At 44.9% G+C, this 19,062-nt stretch overlaps 1 protein-coding gene across 8 annotated transcripts in view; it reads right to left on the reverse strand.

Annotated features, from left to right (window-relative positions):
* LOC110485892 (junction plakoglobin a) overlaps nt 1-19,062 on the reverse strand; it is a 32,454-nt gene that overhangs the window by 8,319 nt on the left and 5,073 nt on the right. For 6 of the 8 annotated variants that reach the window (XM_090195946.1, XM_090195949.1, XM_090195948.1 and 3 more), the window contains exons 2-6: nt 4,426-4,481; nt 3,820-3,990; nt 3,353-3,606; nt 654-892; nt 283-484 (exon numbers count right to left, since the gene is read on the reverse strand). In XM_090195946.1, the coding sequence (XP_090052072.1) occupies nt 283-484; nt 654-892; nt 3,353-3,606; nt 3,820-3,990; nt 4,426-4,438 (879 nt within the window). In that variant the 5' untranslated portion in view covers nt 4,439-4,481. Of the gene's footprint in view, nt 1-282; nt 485-653; nt 893-3,352; nt 3,607-3,819; nt 3,991-4,425; nt 4,482-6,606; nt 6,987-19,062 lie in introns of those variants that run through there. The other 2 variants (XM_090195947.1, XM_090195950.1) reach the window with 2 other exon arrangements.

Here is a 19,062-nt window from a genome sequence, read left to right on the forward strand (position 1 = left end):
ATTCCTCGTTTTTCCAGTAGGGGTTTAGGCATTACAAGGTTAACATCTTCAAAAGGGTCAAAACATTCCATGTATCACTCCTGTCCAAACATGCACTTACCCATTGAACCACAGGCAAGCGCACACAGGGCAGACACCCTACCCGGCCACACCTGTCTCATATCTACACATGCTCATAAGCGTGCAGTCACAGAATTACTATGGCAGCCACACCCATGCCAACACGGGGCAATCATTCAAACACACTGTCATTCACCCCCCCCCACCCTCCCACACACACACCTTGCTCTCCTGGTTGCCGTAGGACAGCAGCTGCAGGCAGTCGGTGGTGATGGCCAGGAACTTGGGGTTGCTCTTCTTCAGCAGAGGCACCATTCGCTGCAGGCCGTCGGCCAGGCGCACCGCCATCTTGGCTCCCTCCTGGTGCAGTAGCAGGTTGTGGAGGGTGGTGATGGCATAGAACAGCACAGACTCCATGGGAGAACTGACAGAGGGAGAGAGTTACCTTAAGGATTTCCAGAGATGAACATAGTAAGACTCATAATGAACAAATGCTTTGTCAATAGAAGGCCACAAAATAAAAAAGGCCACAAAATAAGGGAGTTGCGAGAATGAGAGGATGCACTCCCACACGCAGTCCCTCAGACTCCTACCTGAGCATGCGGACCAGGGCAGGGATGCCCCCGCACTTGAAGATGGAGAGCAGGCCCTCTCTCTGGTGAGACAGGTTGTGGAGGATGCTGGCTGTAGCCCGGGCTGTCTCCATGTCCCCGGTGTTCTGCATGGCCCGCACCACCGCCGCCACCATCTGGGGGGACGCCATCAGTGCCCGGCGAGACGCCTCCTTGCGGGTCAGCTGGTTGACGATCAGGGAGGCTTTGTTGACTACCACCTGGAAGACGTAGAGGGGGGTTTGGTTCGTTTGAATGGAGGGAAAAATGCAGAGATCTTGACTATTGGAGAAGTACAGCAATGTGAATGAATGACAGCCAGGTTGACTACCACCTGTGATTACTAGTGGTAAATAACATGAACGAATGAGTGATTGAACGAATCAATGTCTAGAACGACAAAGGGTGGATTGATGGCTAGATGCCGAGGGTAGATAAAACAAACATGCATAGCAGGGTTGTGCTCTTTTCAGAATTGAAAATGCCTCAAATTCCAATTCAACTGAAGTAGTAAACATGGTTCAGAATTGCAATTCAAATTAATTCAAGGAAATTGAAATGAAATAATGCCTCTTCTATTCTATAATGGTGTAGTCAAATATACAGTTGAAGTCGGAAGTTTACATACACCTTAGCCAAATACATTTAAACTCCGTTGTTCACAATTCCTGACATTTAAACCTAGTAAAAATACCCCGCCTTAGGTCAGTTAGGATCACCACTTTATTTTAAGAATGTGAAATGTCAGAATAATAGTAGAGAGTGATTTATTCCAGCTTTTATTTCTTTCATCAGGTTTCGTACACTAAATTAGTATTTGGTAGCATTGCCTTTACATTGTTGATCTTGGGTCAAACGTTTTGGGTAGCCTTCCACAAGCTTCCTACAATAAGTTGGGTGAATTTTGGCCAATTCCTCCTGACAAAGCTGGTGTAACTGAGTCAGGTTTATAGGCCTCCTTGCTCACACACACTTTTTCAATTATATTCACAGATTTTCTAAAGGATTGAGGTCAGGGCTTTGTGTTGGCCACCGATACCTTGACTTTGTTGTCCTTAAGCCATTTTGTCACAACTTTGGAAGTATGCTTGGGGTCATTGTCCATTTGGAAGACCCGTTTGTGACCAAGCTTTAACTTCCTGACAAATGTCTTGAGTTGTTGCTTCAATATAGCCACATAATTTTCCTGCCTCATGTTTCCATCTATTTGTGAAGTGCACCAGTCCCTCCTGTAGCAAAGCACCCCCTCAACAGGATGCTGCCTCCCTTGCTTCACGGTGTTCTTTGGCTTGCAAGCCTCCCCCTTTTCCTCCAAACATAACGATGGTCATTATGGCCAAACAGTTCTATTTTTGTTTCATCAGACCAGAGGACACTTCTCCAAAAAGTACAATCTTTGTCCCCATGTGCAGTTGCGAACCATTGTCTGGCTTTTTATGGAGGTTTTGGAGCAGTGGCTTCTTCCTTGCTGAGTGGCCTTTTATGTCGATATAAGACTCATTTTACTGTGGATATAGATTATTTTGTACCCGTTTCCTCCAGTATCTTCACAAGGTCTTTTGCTGTTGTTCTGGGATTGATTTGCACTTTTCGCACCAAAGTACTTCATCTCTAGGAGACAGAATGAGTCTCCTTCCTGAGCGGTATGACGTCCACGTGGTCCCATGGTGTTTATACTTGCTTACTATTGTTTGTACATATGAAAGTGGTACCTCCAGGCTTTTGGAAATTGCTCCCAAGGTCTACAAAAACATTTCTGAGGTCTTGGCTGATTTTTGGGGATTTTCCCATGTCGTCAAGCAAAGAGGCACTGAGTTTCAAGGTAGGCCTTGAAATACATCCCTTGGTCCACCTCCAATTGAGTCAAATTATGTCAATTAGCCTATTAGAAGCTTCTAAAGCCATGACATAATTTTCTGGAATTTTCCAAGCTGTTTAAAAGGCACAGTCAACTTAGTTTATGTAAACTTCTGACCCACTGGAAATGTGATACAGTGAATAAGTAAAATAATCTGTCTGTAAGCAATTGTTGTAAAAATGACTTGTGTCATGCACAAAGTAGATGTCCTAACCAACTTACCAAACCTACAGTTTAACAAGAAATTTGTGGAGTGGTTTAAAAACGAGTTTTAATGACTCCAACCTAAGTGTATGTAAACTGACTTCAACTGTATATCTAATAGATCAAATATCAAACATGTTATATACATGCATATCAAATATTGTTGAAACAGATTTTCAGGACAAACTTCAAATGAATGAGCAAAGTTATTTCATTAATACCACATCCCCCAGAATGCATTAGTTTAACCCTCAAATTGACCTTAAGGCCTTCAAAAAGAAGCCAAACAAATTAAATAATTGGTGGAAATATAACTGGCTACTCTAAGCACTAAGGTTAAAAGAGTATATGAACATTTTTTCCAGAGAAGTGTGATATATTCTTTGGTATCTGGAAGCGTGACCTGTCGGGGTCAAATAAACTTTCATGTTCTATGACTGAGTGGAATTTCTTTGAATTGCACAGAATAAAATTGCACTTCCTGTTACTCAAACTCAAAAAATGATACACTCTGTGTGGCCAATTCAATCTCATGAGCTGAATGGGAGTCAATTCCAAAATTCTGAAATGAGCCCAACCCTGACGCAAAGACAGACGTATCAAACAACCCGTACTGTACCTGGTCCTCATCGTTGAGCAGCTTGGTGAGCTCGGGGATGGCGCGGGTGGCCAGCTCGGCGTCGTCCTGGTAGTTGATGAGGTGGACGATGGCCGTCTTGAGGAGCTGCGAGGGCTCGGCCAGCCGCTGGACGTTGGTCATCTGGGACGGGTCAGTCTGGGTGGACAGGATGGTCGTGCCCTCCATCACCGTCTCTGGGAACATGGCCGCTCGGACACGCTGGGCTCGGGTCAGGGCATACTGAGACTCCACTTCTACAGGGAGGGGGGAGAATGCTGTGGTTTGTATTTTTAGATGTTGGGTTTGAATGATAGTTTAGTATTAAGCAGTAATAAGGTGTGTGTGTGTGTTTTAACTCCATGGTCCTAAGTGACACAGTGCATGTTTGCAGCAGGTTGTATTTCTGAATGTTTGTTTATGTCAATTTGAGCGCGTGTATTCAAAACACTAAACTGCGCGCGTCTCACCAGCAGGGTTCTCTGAGACGACGGTGGTGGTGACGGTGCTGTACTGCTTGGTGCTGTACTCGGTCCCGTCGTCATCGGTCCTCACTGTGGTGGCTCCTGACTGGATCCCAGAGTCCCCGGCGTAGTAGGTCTGCTGCCACTCTTTCACCTTCACCCTCCCGTCATTTCCCACTACGGAGGGAAGGAGGGCAGAGAGGTTAGACTGGAAGTGCACTTTGAACATGGATAATATATAACGTCAACACACTTGTTAGTGCCCTCAGGGCACAGAGGGGAAGAGGGGAGATCTATGTGGTTATTATGGACTGCACTTAGAATAATAGCTGACACTCGTGTTAACGCACTAGGAGGGAGAGCAAAGAGGGGTTACTAGAGACAACACTGCACTTGGAAGTTACCTATTATGCATCTAACATGCTTGTTAATTGCACTAGGGGGAAGACATTGTGTTCAGTTGAACAAAGGAGAGGAAGGAATATGAGGGAGAGGAGGAATTAAGAGAAGAGGAAGGTGATAGCCAAGAAGAGGAAGAAAACAAAGGAAGATTTTTTTTTTTTTTAAAGGTTGTGAAAGGGGGAGAACAATATAGCCAGATTATGAACCCACTCTGCATTTCCATGGTGGCCTCCTGGGCTCAAACCAACAACAATGGAGGAGAAGACCTGAAAGACACAAAAAAAAGAAGAGAACATTTAGATAAAGAATTATCTTCCACATTTTGCCACAAATTACAATCATACCACTCAATTATTTTACAGTTTGCCATCTTTATTCTTCTAACCTGTCTTTAAAAAAAAAAGGTCAATATTAATTAGGCCGTTAGTTAAAATACATTTTATTTCATACTCTCTCCCCCAGGTAAGAGTACAGATAGGTGAATGAATGTTCTCCCTCTGAATAGTGCCAGAAATGACAACACCGAATCAACAGCAAAGGCTGCTGGGATAGGAGCGGAGGGGGCAGAGAGACAGCTGCAGGACAGGAATGCCAACTGCTAAGCCCCCGCGGCCTTTAACCCCGGGCTGAGCCTCCGCCTATACATACGGCTGTGGGAGCTAGACACCTGCCTGCCTGCCGGCTGCTGACTGACAGTATCAGCTCCCAGAACCTGCTAGACGGGTTTCTCATGTGTGAGAAAGTAAGTAGTCATTCATACACACCCTATTCCTCCTAAGACAACACCTTTATGGTGAACACACACACACACAGTTCCTCCTCAAAACGCCACACCTCCTTCACCTGTAAATACAGGCCCAACGCTTTATGGCCATTTATCACTGGCTATTTAACCATTTCAAAACACTCCCACCTCAGTTCTTTTTCAATCCTTATCAAGTCATTTTTCCCGGCAGTACCTGTCTCTTATCTCCATTCTGCTCTCTCTCTCCCCCTCTCGTTGTGACCATCTATCATACACCTTGGCGCTGAAGTGGCGGATGCAGATTAATGCAGCCCTCCGCACCTCTCGGATTCAGAGGGGTTGGGTTAAATGCGGAAGACACTTTTCAGTTGAACAACTGACTAGGTATCCCCTGTTCCCCGTTCCCTCCTGAAGTATCGTCATACGGCTAAAGTGCATTCCTTCTGCTGTGTTGGTTTGGACCTGATCTACTCTTCCCCACTTAACTGATCCCTCAGTTGGCCCAACATGGTTTCTCATTATGAAACCATTTAAATGCCGACTCATTCTGTTGCAGCCATGCTAGCTCTCCATTAACATTACATGGGGATATTTAACCAATGCTATCTAACTGAATGTCTAGAATTAGACCAATAATTCTAAAAGTTTCTTACAATTAAATGCATTTTTTAAAACTTTTTCTGTTTGGAGCCATTTTCCCAACGAGCAAAGGCCAAGTGAGAGTGTGTGTGTGTCTCTCTCACATTGCACACATTCCTAATTCTGATGGTCTTCAGACTCAAAATAACCTCTGGTGCAGGAGAGAGCTGGTTGGAGGATGACCCACATCCACTCCTCAATATAAAACACTCAGTTTCACTGTGAACAAAACGTCACGACTTCTACACTCAACCCACCGGTCACTCAACACATGATCAATGATGGCTCGTTCATTGCAGTTAAATGCGATGCGAGTGGCACGTGATGTTAAGGGCCACTCTACAATGTCACCAGTGTGTGGTTCAGATGTTTGCTGTGATGGGAGTTACTGTGACTGAAAGGGATGGGATTCTTTGCTGGGCACAGACATTACTGACATGCTGTGTGTGTGTAAACTGGATAGGATTGTGGGAGAGTCCGTGGGACGCATGCATGACACAAGAGTCAGGCTGTTTAGAGCCATTCTCCCAAAGAGCAAAAGCCAAGTGTGTGAGAGTGTGTCAACGTGTTCACACGTTTCTGTCTAAGCGCATCTCATTTTTCATATGCATGAATGTAGCAGCTTGAGACGTCACACAATTCCACACGAATGCGCCATTCGTCCAAGATCAGCTAAGATGAACGATGCAGAAATCTTTTTTTAAGTCGATGTTGCACTGCTACTCCTTACTCATACGAGAGTGGGTATTCATTTGACGCTTTTAAACCATTAGATGTACCTGCTTATTTCTAGACTCAGGCCGAAAATACATACAATATGAAATGCTTCCTATGGGAGGCATGACAGAGAGTCGCCTACAGATTCACTTGATATTGCCGTCACCGGAAAAGCCTGACAAAATGTGTTTGTTTCCAAATATATGCAGCTATGGAAATGAGGTGGAGGGTTGGACTGACTACCGTGCGGCAGGATGACAGAAATTAAGGAAAGCGGATAGATTTCCCACCTTGTAGTAGCTAGGAGAGAATGTGGCGAGCCGTGACAGCATGTTGTCCCCCGGGCGTGTTTGCACATGATGGGCGATGCACTAACATTCCTGGCTACCGCTGCCTGTCCTCGTATGCAACCCAGGCATCTCCAGGTACTGCATTTGCATACATGTGATTATGACCTAATACAGTAAACATCAAAATGTATCTATGAGCTTTACTATGCAAAAGCATATTCGTTTCATCTCATATAGGACTTTGTTTTAGACATCTAAATTGTCATCCCTCTGGAAATCACATTTAACTCATTGTTATTTTATGCCGCGCCGAAGTATTTTTTTTGTACGTGCGTGAGAGAGTAGCACTACTGTACCAGCGTGCATAACAATCCTGGTCTGAAATGAGTCTGGAGCTGCTCTGTGGGTCTGTCAAGCCGTGAGCCTGTTACTGATGTGAGTGATCGTAGCACACCCTCCTGTGTTAGCCCCGGGGCTCAGAATGGGGGATGTGTGTGTGTGTGTGTGTGTGTGTGTGTGTGTGTGTGTGTGTGTGTGTGTGTTTAATGTTTCAATCTCTAGAACTGGAGAGTTGTCATGTGTTTCCCACAGAGACCAGGAGTGTAGTGGAGATGCCCGTATAATTGTGTATTTCTCACTAATGACCTTCCTGCGTTTTCCCCCAGGGTTCAGAGAGAAATTAGATTGGTGTGTGTGTCTGTTATTCTAGACCCTCCACCCAGAGAGCCCTCATGCATACTTATCTCACTAGCATTTGGAACAACAGACTGGTGAGTCACAGGAAAGTCACCATGTTGCCATGGGAGTGTCAGTGTGTGTGTGTAGTATGCATAGGTCTCACTCTAGGCCCTTAAGGAGGTACGTGTGCCCATCTGAGCTCCATTGAGAACAGCCGAGTCACAGCCCAGTCAGCAAGCTACCTGACCTATGGGGGTTCACAGTGAACAGGGCGTTGGCCAAGAGGCATTTCTGCCTGAGCTTGCAGCTACACGTTACAGCTACAAGCTTACTCATCATGGACACAGAACATGTCTCCCACCTCTCCTACTCCCCATTTCTCTCTCGCTCTGTGTTAAAATAGAGGTGTGGCACGCATTTCTCCTTTTCCCAAGCTTGGGAGTGTCTTGTCTTTTCAACTGTACCAATTACCATTAGATAATAATGAATTAGATGACATTGAAAAATAATGTCAAAATAGTAGGTATGCAGTCTACCCTGGTACCACACGCTTATATATATATATATATATTTTTTTGTGTGAATCTGTGGCAGTCTGTTCTCCTGGGCAAGGCAGTGGGTTCAGACAATGAGTTCCGATTTAATTGTTGCGCTGTTGCGACACCCCACATCGCCTTAGTAACAAAGACTTCAGTCACTCACACACACTATACTGTTGACTATCTAGTCTATCAACTCTTCCTGGTTGTCCAATCAATCTTATTCTCACTTGCGTTTTTTTGTAACACTGCAAACAGCCTCGGCAGTTTTGACCCTGACTGTACCAGACTGTAGATGGCTATGGTGATAAAGTTATGATATGATAGCAGAGAAGAACAGATAGGAGAGAAAGAGAGAGAGCGAGGGAGGCATGTTGAGTGTGTTTCTACAGTGTTCTGGGTGCTGGTAAAACATCAACAGACCTAGAACTTGTGGCTCCTTCACCAAATCCCCCCCCCATTAGGAAATGAAAAGTACAGATTCCTTGAGCTGTGTTGACCACAAGTTAAAAGTGGTAGTAGTATTGCAATATGTCGTCTGCTGACAGAACGACACTGTGTATACCTGAACACTGTTGCATCGTGGGTAGTGACCAGGAACTGCTGTTGGATTGCATGGTGTGTACATCGGGGTGGACTTTGCTCCTCGGCCCTGCATTCTAAGTAGTGTGGTTAGGTTAATGACCGATGGACTCACTCCCTCACTTCCTCCTGTACCTTGATCCATTATTATTCAGCACGGTACTAGGAGCTATTCTTTCCTTTTCCAAACCCCTGCCCTGGCCACCCCCTAACCAACTGGCAGGTGTCTTCACTGACATTTTCAACATGTCCCTGATTGAGTCTGTAATTCCAACATGTTTCAAGCAGACCACCATAGTCCCTGTACCCAAGAACACAAAGGCAACCTGCCTAAATGACTACAGACCCGTAGCACTCACGTCCGTAGCCATGAAGTGCTTTGAAAGGCTGGTAATGGCTCACATCAACACCATTAACCCAGAAACCATAGACCCACTCCAATTTGCATACCGCCCAAACAGATCCACAGATGATGCAATCTCTATTGCACTCCACACTGCCCTTTCCCACCTGGACAAAAGGAACACTTATGTGAGAATGCTATTCATTGACTACAGCTCAGCGTTCAACACCGTAGTGCCCTCAAAGCTCATCACTAAGCTAAGGATCCTGGGACTAAACAACTCCCTCTTCAACTGGATCCTGGACTTCCTAACGGGCCGCCCCCAGGTGGTGAGGGTAGGTAGCAACACATCCGCCACGCTGATCCTCAACACTGGAACCCCCCAGGGGTACGTGCTCAGTCCCCAGCTGTACTCCCTGTTCACCTACGACTGCATGGCCAGGCACGACTCCAACGCCATCATTACGTTTGCAGACGACACAACAGTGGTAGGCCTGATCACCGACAAGGGCGAGACAGCCTATAGGGAGGTCAGAGACCTGGCCGGGTGGTGCAAGAAGAACAACCTATCCCTCAATGTAACCAAGACTAAGGAGATGATTGTGGACTACAGGAAAAGGAGGACCGAGCATGCCCCCATTCTCATCGACGGCACTGTAGTGGAGCAGGATGAGAGCTTCAAGTTCCTTGGTGTCCACATCACCAAACTAGAATGGTCCAAACACACCAAGACAGTCTAATAAGATTTGGCATGGGTCCGGAGACACTCAAAAAAAGGTTCTACAGCTGCAACATCGAGAGCGTCCTGACTAGAGGTTGGCTGATTAATTATGGCCAATTTCAAGTTAACAATCATAACAATCGGTAATCTGCACTTCCGGACGTCAATTACATTGCATTCCATGAGGAAACTGCGTGGCAGGCTGACCACCTGTTATGCAAGTGCAGCAAGGAGCCAAGGTAAGTTGCCAGCTAGCATTAAACTTATCTTGTAAAAAACAAATTAACCTTCACACAAATCACTAGTTAACTACACATGGTTGATTATATTACTAGGTTAACTAGCTTGTCCTGCGTTGCATATAATCAATGCTGTGCCGGTTAATTTATCATCGAATCACAGCCTACTACGCCAAACGGGGGGATGATTTCACAAAAGCGCAATTTTTGCACGAATGTACCTAACCATAAACATCAATGCTTTTCTTAAAATCAATACACAGAAGTATATATTTTTAAATCTGCATATTTAGTTAAAAGAAATTCATGTTAGCAGGCAATATTAACTAGGGAAAGTCGTCACTTCTCTTGTGTTCATTGCACGCAGAGTCAGGGTATATGCAACCGTTTGGACCGCCTGGCTCGTTGTGAGCTAATTTGCAAGAATTGTACATAATTATGACGTAAAATTGAAGGTTGTGCAATGTAACAGAAGTATTTAGACTTAGGTTTGCCACCCGTTCGATAAAATATGGAACAGGTATTTCGCTGAAAGAATAAGCGTTTTGTTTTCGAAATGATAGTTTCAAGATTTGACCATATTAATGACCAAAGGCTCGTATTTCTGTGTTTATTATATTATAATTAAGTCTATGATTTGACAGAGCATTCTGACTGAGCGGTGGTAGGTGGCAGCAGGCTCATAAGCATTCATTCAAACTTTACTGTGTTTGCCAGCAGCTCTTAGCAATGCTTGCTTCACACAGTGCTGTTTATGACTTCAAGCCTATTAACTCCTGAGATTAGGCTGGCAATACTAAAGTGCCTATTAGAACATCCAATAGTTAAAGGTATATGAAATACAAATGGTAGAGAGAGAAATAGTCGACGCATCATAATTCCTATAATTAACTACAATTTAAGACTTCTTAACTGGGAATATTGAACCACCAGCTTTCATATGTTCTCATGTTCTGAGCAAGGAACTTAAACGTTAGCTTTTTTACATGGCACATATTGCACTTTTACTTTCTTCTCCAACACTGTGTTTTTGCATTATTTAAACCTGATTGAGCATGTTTCATTATTTATTTGAGACTAAATATATTTTATTTATGTATTATATTAAGTTAAAATAAGTGTTAATTGAGTACTGTTGTAATTGTCATTATTAAATTATATATACGGCCAAAATTTTGAGAATGACAAATATGAATTTTCACAAAGTTTGCTGCTTCAGTGTCTTTATAGATATTTTTGTCAGATGTTACTATGGAATACTGAAGTATAATTACAAGCATTTCATAAGTGTCAAAGGCTTTTATTGACAATTACATGAAGTTGATGCAAAGACTCAATATTTGCAGTGTTGACCCTTCTTTTTCAAGACCTCTGCAATCCGCCCTGGCATGCTGTCAATTAACTTCTGGGCCACATCTGCCACACTGATGGCAGCACATTCTTGCATAATCAATGCTTGGAGTTTGTCAGAATTTGTGGGTTTTTGTTTGTTCACCCGCCTCTTGAGGATTGACCACAAGTTCTCAATCGGAATAAGGTCTGGGGAGTTTCCTGGCCATGGACCCAAAATATGGGCCACTTAGTTATCACTTTTGCCTTATGGGAAGGTGCTCCATCATGCTGGAAAAGGCATTGTTCGTCACCAAACTGTTCCTGGATGGTTGGGAGAAGTTACTCTCTGAGCATGTGTTGGTACCATTCTTTATTCATGGCTGTGTTCTTAGGCAAAATTGTGAGTGAACCCACTCCCTTGGCTCTTTTCTAGATGCCCCAAACAATCGGAAAGGGGATTCAGAGAAAAATGACTTTACTCCAATCCTCAGCAGTCCAATCCCTGTACCTTTTGCAGAATATCAGTCTGTCCCTGATGTTTTTCCTGGAGAGAAGGGGCTTCTTTGCTGCCCTTCTAGACACCAGGCCATCCTCCAAAAGTCTTCACCTCACTGTGCGTGCAGATGCACTCACACCTGCCTGCTGCCATTCCTGAGCAAGCTCTGTACTGGTGGTGCCCCGATCCCGCAGCTGAATCAACTTTAGGAGACGGTCCTGGCGCTTGCTGGACTTTCTTGGGCGCCCTAAAGCCTTCTTCACAACAATTGAACCGCTCTCCTTGAAGTTCTTGATGATCCGATAAATGGTTGATTTAGGTGCAATCTTACTGGCAGCAATATCCTTGCCTGTGAAGCCCTTTTTGTGCAAAGCAATGATGACGGCACATGTTTCCTTGCAGGTAACAGGTAACCATGTTTGACAGAGGAAGAACAATGATTCCAAGCACCACCCTCCTTTTGATGCTTCCAGTCTGTTATTCGAACTCAATCAGCATGACAGAGTGATCTCCTTGTCAACACGCACACCTGTGTTAACGAGAGAATCACTGACATGTCAGCTGGTCCTTTTGTGGCAGGGCTGAAATGCAGTGGAAATGTTTTTTGGGATTCAGGTCATTTGCATGACAAAGAGGGACTTTGCAATTAATTGCAATTCATCTGATCACTCTTCATAACATTCTGGAGTATATGCAAATTGCCATCATACAAACTGAGGCAGTAGACAGCAGAACATTTATATTTGTGTCATTCTCAACTTTTGGCCACGACTGTATATATTTTTTAAATGGTCCTCCAATAATTGGTATCGACGTTGAAAAATCATAATCGGTCGACCTCTAATCCTGACTGGTTGCATCACTGCCTGGTACGGCAATTGCTCGGCCTCCGACAGCAAGGCACGACAGAGGGTAGTGCGTACGGCCCAGTACATCACTGGGGCTAAGCTGCCTGCCATCCATTTATTTACTTACCTACACCAGGCGGTGTCAGAGGAAGGCCCTAAAAATGGTCAAAGACCCCAGCCATAGACTGTTCTCTCTACTACCGCATGGCAAGTGGTAGTCTAGGACAAAAAGGCTTCTCAACAGCTTTTACCCCCAAGCCACCAGACCCCTGAACGGGTAATCAAATGGCTACCCGGGCTATTTGCATTGTGTTCCCCCCCCCCAACCCCTCTTTTATGCTGCCGCTACTCTCTAATTGTCATATATGCATAGTCACTATAACTATACATTCATGTATATATGTACATACTACCTCAATTGGCCCGACCAACCAATGCTCCCGCACATTGGCTAACCGGGCTATCTGCATTGTGTCCCGCCAACCGCCAACCCCTCTTTACACTACCGCTACTCTCTGTTCATCATATATGCATAGTCACTTTAACCATATCTACATGTACATACTACCTCAATCAGCCTGACTAACCGGTGTCTGTGTGTATCCTCACTACTTTTATAGCCTCGCTACTGTCTTTTTACTGTTGTTTTTATTTCTTTACCTATTGTTCACCGAATACCTTTTTTACACTATTGGTTAGAGCCTGTAAGTAAGCATTTCACTGTAAGGTCTGCACCTGCTGTATTCAGCTCACGTGACAAATACACTTTTGATTTGAACCCCACTATTGTTCTTCCTGAGCTACTGGGATAGTTTGGAGGATTCTGATCTTGGGTCAGTTTTGCATTTCCCCCACTAATGGTTAAGGTTAGGATTGGGAGAGGGGAATCTAACTCTAGAGCATTCTGGACTGATGGTCAGGCCTTCCAGGAAGCACAACACAATGAGGGCAGGAATGTCTGACTGTCAGAGAGCCCCCAGTAGACGAGAGTAAAAGAGAGAAATGAATGTGGTTTGGCGTCAATCACTCGAATCCTGGTGTGACATTCCACACTAGCCCCATACATTTAGCCTCGTTTGACACACACACTTTCCCGCTGCGAACGTCAACCAAAATAGTCCTGAGCTGAAAACGCTGTTTCACCCTCTCGCTCTAACCATCTCATCCTGTACGGGCAAACAAACACCATCCCCTCCTCTCAGACAAACAAGTCTTAGCTATTGTCATACATCCAAACCATCCCTTCCTGACTAAACGGGCTCACACAGACGTTGTGTCAGTGGATGCTTAACTAGGTTCCACAGACGGTGTGAATACTGCTCATCATCTCCAGCCTCCACTCACAAGCATGTCAGACTGGGGAGTGTCCTCATAACCCTGGCAAGTTGTGGCACTGTGCAGTGTGTGTGTGTCTTTGGCTCCTATCTGGCAAAACACACCCATGCACCGTAGAGTATAAACCATAACATTGCTACATTTAAATTGGAACCTCTTGTTTATTTTACCATTATATTAACAGGTAAGTTGACTGAGAACACATTCTCATTTACAGCAACGTCTCTTTCCAGCCCCATCGATTTATACACCGACTTGAATCAAACCCTATCAATTCATACACCGACTTGAATCAAACCCTATCAATTCATACACCGACTTGAATAAAAAATGGCTATTAGCTTAAGCCTTGACACACTAAAAGAGATCCAGCGGACCTGGTTTACCAAGATAAGGTTGACTAAACCAGGCTAGCCTAAGCTACACCCCAAAAGGAACAAAGAGGATAAATGACAGAGTGGAAGTACAGATCAAGCAGATTTAAGTCCCATTAACCACACATCTGTAAAGCTGCGTTCACTATCTGTGTATAAGGCGGACCTGCCTCCCCCCACCAATGCACACACATCAACACGTACACGCTGGGGGAACTGGGTTAGCGAGATTAAGAGATTTTCCGTCCAAACCTACTCCTGTTTCCCGTGATATATAACTGAGAAACGGGTAAATCATTTCTAAGAACAGCATGGCGTGAAACAGAACTGCTAATTTATAGTGTCATGTCTAAATCTGTCTTCTCTACAGACTTTTCTGCACGATCAATCAACACTCAGGCCGGTGACAGACAACGCATTTTATGGAGAGCAATTCACAATGCAGGTCTTCACTCTTGCGCAATACTCACCGGCCCTCCGCTGGCCTCTCCCCTTAACTTTTGTGGAGTCCCGGGAAAAGCTAGACTAGAATGTATTATATTTGTGGACGAAAAGGGATGCAAGCGTGCTCTTGTTTGCTGATTTAACTGATGTGAGCAAGGAAGAAATTAAGCAACGAGAGGTAATACCCATTACTCACGTCGTACAACATTAAGGGAAATATTATGAAAGGTAGGCTAATGAGTCAGCCTACTAATTATGCAAATGTAAAATAGGCCATAGGGGTGAGGTGATTTCAGAAAAGATGGACGGGGACTCTGCTGTCCTAGCTTCAGGGGGGTGGCTGGTTCTGCCATTGGGGTGCCAGGACAGAGACGAGCTTGGTCCACCAGCTTGGTCCATTGGGGTGCCAGGACAGAGTCATAGCTGCTTGGAGTTGCTGAGAAATGCCGGGCTACCCAGGAGAAAAGTGATTTATTCTCGGGATGGAACATTTGTAAAAGACCCCCCAACACCCCCCCCAAAAAACCACATCCCTGCCAATTCTCTAAATAGATTTGCAGCTCCGCTGCTAAGAGGCCATGGTCAGTAAGTGCTCCCTAGACACAGTTCACACACAGCTGTGTGACCCCTGTGTGCGTCTGGTAGGTGGTTTTGGTCCAGCTAGCCTGCTGAGAGAAAGCTTAAACCCCGCCAGGACCACCACCTCCCCCTCTTATTCACACTCTCCCACTCACCCGTCACTTTGTGCACTGTGGGACTACTGGAAGAAATAGGGGTTAATTGGCCAACTGTGGAGTATAAAAACCGACACGGGAGGATGTGCAGCGGTGTGGAGCGTGATGCTAATCGATCGACTGTGTGCGCTACAGGAAGTTGTGGTTATTCCACGGTCAGACCAGGCTATGACTCAGCAGCATCAGGGGGTCTGGATTGTTGTTTCCCCAGTCAGAGGGATAGGCTCAACGACATTTGCTACACAGAGATAATTGTTTCCCGTGTAGAGACAACCACATCAAAAACTAGGTTGGGACAATATCTAGTTACAGTTATCAGTCAAACCTGAAGGTGCAGGAAACTATCTGTGAATGTTCACTTAGAAGGTGAATGCTTCCCACTTGAGCGTAGGCTACACTCCATTTAAACCAACTTCAGTGGCCCTCAACCTAGAGCACGACAACCTCTCCCTCAACTTGAGCAAGACAAAGGAGATGATCATGGATTACAGAAAAAGGAGGGCCGAACACACCCCCATTCACATTGATCAAGTTCCATCGTGTCCACATCACCAACAAACTATCATGGTCCAAACACACTAAGACAGCCGTGATGAGGACACAACACCGTTTCCCTCTCAGGAGACTGAAAAGATTTGGCATGGGTCCCCACATCCTCAAAACGTTACACAGCTGCACCATTGAGAGCACCCTGTCCGGTTGCATCAGTGCCTGGTATAGCAGCTGTTTGGCATCCGACCATAAAGTGCAACAGAGGGTAGTGCGTATGGCCCAGTACATCACTGGGGCCAAGTTTCCTGCCATCCAGGACCCATATACAAGGCAGTGTCAGAGGAAGGCCCAAAAAATTGTCAAAGACTCCAGTCACCCATGTCATAGACTGTTCTCTCTGCTACAGCACGGCAAGCGGTACCAGAGCACCAAGTCTAGGTCCAAAAGGCTCCTTAACAGCTTCTACCCCCAAGTCATAAGACAAGATAAGAACAATCAAACTAAACTAAACCCAAACTATTTGCATTGACACCACCCTCCGCCTTTTTTGTTTTTACACTGCTGCTACTCGCTGATTATTATCTACACAGTCACTTTACCCCTACCTACATGTACAAATTACCTTGACTAACCTAGTTATTTTATCAAGTCAAAGCCTCATTGTTATTTTTTACTTTAGTTTACTTAGTAGATATTTTCTTAACCAACAACGCAGTTAAGAAAATGGAGTTAAGGGGCTTGTAAGGAAGAATTTCACGGTAAGGTCAACACCTGCTGTATTCGGAGCATGTGACAAATAAAATTTGACTTGAGGTTAGAGTCCAGGTTGTGAGTTCGATCCCCGGCCGAGTGTGACCAAAGACTGCAAAAATGGGACCTGATGAGTGTCTGATTTGCACTCAGCACTAAGAAGATAGATTAGAGGTAAGGCCCTGCGATAGACCAGCATCCTGTCCAGAGGGCTCACTCATCTACGATAATCGATCATTTCAATAAGCATTTTTCTACGTCTGGCCACGCTTTCCACCTGGCTACCCTTATCCCGGCCAACAGCTCTGCACCCCCTGCAGCAACTTGCCCAAAATCTGGATCCCTACAATCAGCTGGGCTAGACAATGGACCCTCTCTAAAATGAACTGCCAAAATTGTTGCAACCCTTATTACTAGCCTGCTCAACCTCTCGTTTTGTCTGAGATCCCCAAAGATTGGAAAGTTGCCGCAGTCACCCCCCTTTGTCACCCCCCTCTTCAAAGGGGGAGACACTAGACCCAAACTGTTATAGACCTATATCCATCCTGCCCTGCCTTTCTAAAATCTTTGAAAGCCAAGTTAACAATCAGATCACCGACCATTTCAAATCCCACCGTACCTTCTCCACTATGCAATCTGGTTTCCGAGCTGGTCATGGGTGCACCTCAGCCACGCTCACGGTCCTAAACGATATCATAACCGCCATCGATAAAATAAAGTACTGTGCAGCCATCTTCATCGACATGGCCAAGGCTTGACTCTGTCAAATCACCACATTCTTATCGGCAGACTCAACAGCCTTGGTTTCTCAAATGAATGCCTCACCTGGTTCACCAACTACTTCTCAGATAGAGTTCAGTTAGTCAAATCGGAGAGCCTGTTGTCCGGACCTCTGGCAGTCTCTATGGCAGTCTCAGGGTTCAATTCTCGGGCCGACTCTTTTGTCTGTATATATCCATGATGTCGCTCTTGCTGCTGGTGATTCTCTGATCCACCTCTACGCAGATGACACCATGCTGTATACATCTGGCCCTCCTTTGGACAAACCTCCAAACAAGCTTCAATGCCATACAACACTCCTTTAGTGGCCTCCAACTGCTTTTAAATGAAAGTAAAACAACCGATTGCTGCCCGCACCCGCCCGCCCGACTACCATCACTACTCTGGACGGTTCTGACTTAGAATATGTGGACAACTACAAATACCTAGATGTCTGGTTAGACTGTAAACTCTCCTTCCAGACTCACATTAAGCATCTCCAATCCAAAATTAAATCGGCTTCCTATTTCACAACAAATCCTCCTTCACTCATGCTGCCAAACATACCCTCGTAAAACTGACTATCCTACCGATCCTTGACTTTGGCGATGTAATTTACCAAAAATCCTCCAACACTCTACTCAGCAAACTGGATGTAGTCTATCACAGTGCCATCTGTTCTGTCACCAAAGCCCCATATACTACCCACCACTGCAAACTGTATGCTCTCGTTGGCTGGCCCTCGCTACATATTCGTCGCCAAACCCACTGGATCCAGGTCATCTATAAGTCTTTGCTAGGTAAAGCACCACCTTCTCAGCTCACTGGTCATCCCCAAAGCCAACACCCCCTTTGGTCGCCATTCCTTCCAGTTCCCTGCTGCCAATGCCTGGAACGAATTGCATTTCTTTAAAAAATAAAATAAAAAGGCACTGAAGCTGAAGACAAATCTCCCTCTCTAAGCATCAGCTGTCAGAGCATCGTACCGATAACTGTACACAGCCAATCTGTAAATAGCGCTCTATTGCCTCACCTCCCTAATCTTCTACATTTGCACACACACTGTACATAGATTTTTCTATTGTGTTATTGACTGTACGTTTGTTTGTAACTGTGTTGTTTTTGTCGCACTGCTTTGCTTTATCTTGGCCAGGTCGCAGTTGTAAATGAGAACTTGTTCTCAACTGGCCTACCTGGTTAAATAAAGGTGAAATACATTTTCAAAAATCAACTCATAGGCTCCTGTCCTACGAGCTGTTCCAGCTACTTTCTTACAGTCCATTTATCAGTCCACCGATAACAGCCAGTTGATGGAACTCCCCTCTCGGCTCCACTAGCATACCAAACCCCCACTACAGTCAGGCACATTGAAAGGCTTAAGTACACAAAGCAGGGCCCTGCTGGCAGGATCGCATGTGAAACAGAGCGCAAGCACACATTCTCCAACTTGAAAAGAGGGGACGATATCGGATTCTATGAACATCCACGTCTAAGAGAACCCGCGTGTCAAAGACATTTTACGTCTGTTTATAATATGCTTTCAAGAGTCAAAGCATGAAGCCTCTCGGACTTTCAAATTGAGGATTAGGCCTAGTCTTGAGTTTTAGAGTTTGGCTTACTGGACTTGACGAAATGATTCATTACCACCCTAGCTAAATACAGTGACAGCATTAGAAAACAGTGGACAGTTCCAAGACTGTAACAGCATGGTTTTACATTACAGCAGCGACATGGTGTCATTAGCAGTGATTCATCGGGAGAAATGCAAAGCCTTAGCTAATGTTATTGTG

The sequence above is a fragment of the Oncorhynchus mykiss genome, chromosome 13, assembly GCF_057628025.1.
Source record: "Oncorhynchus mykiss isolate SJ-2025 chromosome 13, ASM5762802v1, whole genome shotgun sequence".
Taxonomy (NCBI): Eukaryota; Metazoa; Chordata; class Actinopteri; order Salmoniformes; family Salmonidae; genus Oncorhynchus; species Oncorhynchus mykiss.